This window comes from Salpingoeca rosetta (assembly GCF_000188695.1).
Source record: "Salpingoeca rosetta unplaced genomic scaffold supercont1.17, whole genome shotgun sequence".
Taxonomy (NCBI): Eukaryota; class Choanoflagellata; order Craspedida; family Salpingoecidae; genus Salpingoeca; species Salpingoeca rosetta.
The window spans coordinates 443,856-448,385 of record NW_004754917.1 but is presented as its reverse complement, the minus strand read 5'-3'; the positions used below and the strand labels follow the sequence as shown (position 1 = coordinate 448,385).

General features: G+C 54.4%; 2 protein-coding genes across 2 annotated transcripts; one reads left to right on the top strand and one right to left on the bottom strand.

The window, feature by feature from the left end:
- Positions 1–201: 201 nt before the first annotated feature.
- On the top strand, positions 202–1,646 carry PTSG_06800 (uncharacterized protein; the record flags this gene model as incomplete). The annotated part of the gene is made up of 4 exons (XM_004992141.1): positions 202–275; positions 542–618; positions 1,035–1,093; positions 1,391–1,646. 4 exons carry the CDS (start codon positions 202–204, stop codon positions 1,442–1,444), a joined length of 264 nt encoding a protein of 87 aa, XP_004992198.1. The 3' UTR covers positions 1,445–1,646.
- A 674-nt stretch (positions 1,647–2,320) lies between these two features.
- PTSG_06799 (uncharacterized protein) lies at positions 2,321–3,632 on the bottom strand (the record flags this gene model as incomplete). Its single annotated transcript, XM_004992140.1, has 2 exons — positions 2,321–3,323; positions 3,623–3,632. The coding sequence occupies 2 exons, from the start codon at positions 3,630–3,632 to the stop codon at positions 2,419–2,421; spliced, it is 915 nt and encodes a 304-aa protein (XP_004992197.1). The 3' UTR covers positions 2,321–2,418.
- Positions 3,633–4,530: the final 898 nt, after the last annotated feature.

Below are 4,530 nucleotides of genomic sequence, written 5' to 3'. Positions count from 1 at the left end.
GTTGTTCGTAGTTGGCATACGCTGTTGTTTAATTTATAGTAAAAATTGGTTAAGTGGTTTAAGGTGTTTGATTGCCGTTTTTTTTTAAACTGGTTTTAAAGCCCGGGACCGTTCCGTTGACAATAACGGTAATGTAATTCGTAATTGTACGGGCGTAAATGTTGTTGTTGTTGTTTTTTTGTGGTTGTTGTGTAGTTACAAATGTTGTTGTCGTTGTTGTTGTTGTTGTTGTTGTTGTTGTTGTTGTCACTGCTGCTGCTGGTGGCTGTATTCTTGTGCATTCTTGTATTCAATTGTGCCCACATTTGACGAGCACTCTCACCACTAATAGCAGCCCCATGCCCGCTCCCTCCACAACCAGTTCTCACATTCACATGCATGTACACACACGCACGCACTCACGCACACACGCACACGCACACACTCACACATATGCAACTGTCGACAAAACGCAGGGCTTGTTGTGTACATTAACACTGCGTGGTTCGTCGAGCCACTGCCTGCGCAGATATGCACCCTTGTTCGCTGCGCAACCCCACAGGCGTGCATCACCCCCAGATGTGTCGGGTGATTTCCTCTTTCCCGCACACACGCTCGTCGACTCGTTCTCCATCCAAGGTCAGGGTGTGCATGCTTGTGTCTATGTGTGTGCCTTTGTGTGTGCTTGTGCGCTTGTGCGTGTGTGTGTGTGTGTGCTTGTGCGCTTGTGTGTGTGTGTGTGTGTGTGTGTGTGTGTGTGTGTGTGTGTGTGTTTGCTCTTGTGGTTGCTGCACATCATACTTGCTGTTTCTGTGCACAACCCGTTGCATTTTGTTCCCTGGAACAAGCACAAACACATACACACACACACTCTCTCTCTCGCACACGCAAACACACAATCCAGACGCATGTACTCTCCCTCACTTTCTGTCTCTCTGTGCACCCTTTGCCCATCTATTCGACTGACATGTGTGTGTGTGTGTGTGTGTGTGTCTGCTGGGCTCCGCTTCTCTCTTACTGCCACCCACGTTCTCTTCTGCATCCCTCGATTACAGCTGTCAACCTGCACGACCGAGCAGCTATGGTCGGCACACATCGCTTTCCATCGCACCCGGTGCATGCATGCATTTTTCTGCTGTCTTACACGCACAACCTTTGTGTGTGTCTGTGTCTGTGTGTGTCGGTGTCTGTGTCTGTGTCTGTGTCTGTGTCTGTCTGCGTCCATGTTTGGCTTGCTCACTCCGCCTACCAGTGTGTATGTGTGTGCACCACCCCGTTGTCTTGCGCCATGTTCAGGCTTCTTCCTTTTTGGATTTTGTATTTCTCCAACAGTTAACAGACGCAGCGCGCACGCTTTTCTGGCAACATTCAAACACGCAAACACACAAACAAAGCACACCAACGAACACAGCACACCAGCGAACAAAAGCACGCCAGCGAACAAGACGATCGCGGCGCTGCGTAGCCAACACCAACACGCCTACAGATAGATACAGGCACAGCCACAGCCACAAAGCTCTCAAAGATGGAAGGGTGTGAGGGGTGAGGTGACAAACACGGGACGTGTCCTCGCAAACACATGGCAGCGTTACAAACGCAACCATCTGTGCAAGGGATGCAAGGGGGAAGAGGGAGGAGGAACAATAGCTCTCAGAGCACAAGCGAATACATAAGTGCACACGCGCGCACACGGGGGAGGAGACGTAAATATGGTAATGGTGAGGAGAAGAGGTGAGGAGAGATGTAGAAGAGAGAGAGAGAGAGAGAGAGAGAGAGAGAGAGAGAGAGAGAGAGAGAGAGAGAGAGAGAGAGAGATCCAAGGAGGTGGAGTTGGTGGACAGCAAACAGGCCGCAGCCGCAAAAACATCACATCCACACACACACACACGCACACACAACACGACACCACCAAACAAAAAACACAAAAAAAAATGCACACGCGAAACATGCACGGCAGGAACACACGCCAGGGCTGGCTGAATGGAGGTGAATGCTGCGGCAGCCAGGAGCCATCGTGATGACGGCGAAGGAGGCGTGAGTCATACGCATATGTACGCATGTGGGGGGGAGGCCACTGTTCCCGCATGCAGATCATACACCAGATGGGCAATTTGGGAGGGGGGGGTGTGAGAACAGTGAGTTGAAGAGACGGGGCGCGGGGGCGCGAGGCGCTCAACACAATTGAAACATGGGTCACGCAAAGCACACACACAACAACAACAACAACAACAACAACACGCAAAGCACACACACAACAACAACAACAACAACAACAACAACAACAACAACAACAACAACAACAACAACAACAACAACAACAACGACAACAACAACAACAACAACAACAACGACAACAACAACAACAACAACAACAACAACAACAACACACACACCTCATATACACACACATACACCTCATATACACAAGCGCGGATCACCTCAGAGGGAGTTGCGTCGGGGACGGCCCATAAAGTGCAGGCGGGGCTTGTTGCCTCGCGGCTCGCTCTTGCACCGGCGCGTCGTGCGTGGGACGCGGCGCACGTCTGCCAGCTCAAACAGGCGCGGTGCTGGTGTCACGGGCCGCATGCAGCTTGCCATGGCGCCATACACGGGCTCGCTCGACAGCCGGCCGTCGCGCTCGTCGGCGCGGAAGCGGTCCTCCATTTCCTTCCGCTTGAGGTCGCCGGCGCCGAGTGCAGCGGTGTTCTTCTTCAGCCGCACCATGCGCCTCTTCAAGGCCTCGTCCGGGGGCGGTGATTCGGACTGCTTGACCCGCGGTGTGCTGCGGCCGCGGTGGTTAGAGCGGAGTGCGCGGTCCACGGGTGCCAGCGATTGCCGCAGTGCGGCCAGAAGCGCATCAGGCTGGGTCACGACAGGCACGTCACGCATTGTGAGGCCGTCGTCGTCGTCGTCGTCGTTGACGTCGTCGTTGTCGCCGTCGCTGCCATGACCGTCATCATCGCTGTCACCGTCGTCGTCATAGTCGTCATAGTCGTCATAGTCGTCGCTTTCATCCATGGCATCGCCCATGAGCACGCCTGCCATCGGACCCGGCTGCTGCTGCTGCTGCTGCTGCTGCTGCTGCTGGTGGTGGTCTTGTGACGTGCCTTGCTCCTGCGGCTGCTGCTGCTGCGTCCCTTGCTGCTGCTGGCCTTGTTGCTGCTGTTGCTGGTCTTGCGACGTCCCTTGCTGCTGCTGTTGCTCCTGTGTCTCCTCTTGCACGGGAGAGGAACAGAGCTTGGGGCGCTTCGGGTGGGGCGACATTGTGGCAGTTTCAGTGGTGGCGGTGCTGAGGAGGCGACAGCGCACAATGCGGCCGCCAAGGGGGCAGCGGTATCGGTTCCCTAAAGCGACGCGAGAGAGGCGGGGAAGGAGACAAGTGATGGAAACACACACGCACACATAGAACACGCGCATGATATCGGCACAATGTGAGTCAAAGGGAAGCAGAGACGGCGCGTACGCTAGTTGCGCCTGTCTGTGAGCCTCAAGTTGGGTTAACTCACACACACACACACGCGCACTCGCGTGTGGTGATGGTGGGAGAAGGGTGGGAGAGAGGTGGTGCTAGCATGTTTGCTGATGCACGTGTGCGTGAAGGTGTAGCTGTGTGGTGCGGGTGTCGTGGTGGAGGGTGGCGCACGTGCGTGCATCTGTCAGAGTAGCTGTGATGGGGAGTGCAGTGGAGGCTGACGCACACATGCGCCTGTTAGTGTATGGTTGTGCTGGAGAGGATGGTGGGGGTATGTTGACGACGCACGTGCGCGCGTTCGCAGGTGTGTGTGGATATGGAGGGCCAGAAGTGGAGGAAGCACTCACGTGAAGAAGAAGCACTCACGCGTGCTCTCTCGCATCACTGACTGTCACGGATACACACGTACACGCACACGTGTGTATCCACGCAGAAGCGCAAAGATACACACAGATGCGCACAGATGCGCACAGATGCACACGACCGCGAGCGAGCGCTTACCAGGAGCTTGGATCCAAGACACAAAGTTCACACCGCGCAGCACCAAAGAGTAGCGGCGGGTTGGGGGGAAATGGGTAAGGGGCGGGTAATGGGGTGTATGGGCGGGTTGGTTAAGAAGAAAAGTTGTGAATGTTACACGAGGATTCCATTCGCGTGGAGAGACGCAGCCGACAGCATAAATCAGATGGTTGCGTGGTGGCGCTGCTTGTGTTGTTGTTGTTGTTGCTGTTGTGAGCTGGATGTGCACCAGGCAGAAGGTGGGAAGGTGGGGTTGACTGAAGGGAGTGGGGGAGGGGTAAAGGCAAAGGTACGCGACACAGTGTGTGTGATTGTGTGTGTGTGTGTGTGTGTGTGTGTGTGTGTGTGTGTGTGTGTGTGTGTGTGTGTGTGTGATTGTGATTGTGCAAGCCTCTAGATATGCGTGTCAAGGTCCAATTTGCACGTGTTGACGGATATGATGAACAAATAACGTTGCCACGCGCGCAAAAAAGAAAAAAAACATAAACAACTGGGCGTGGTCAGCACGGCAAGATGTGGTGTTTGTTTGTGTGTGTGTGGGGGGGTGCGTGTGTGTGTGT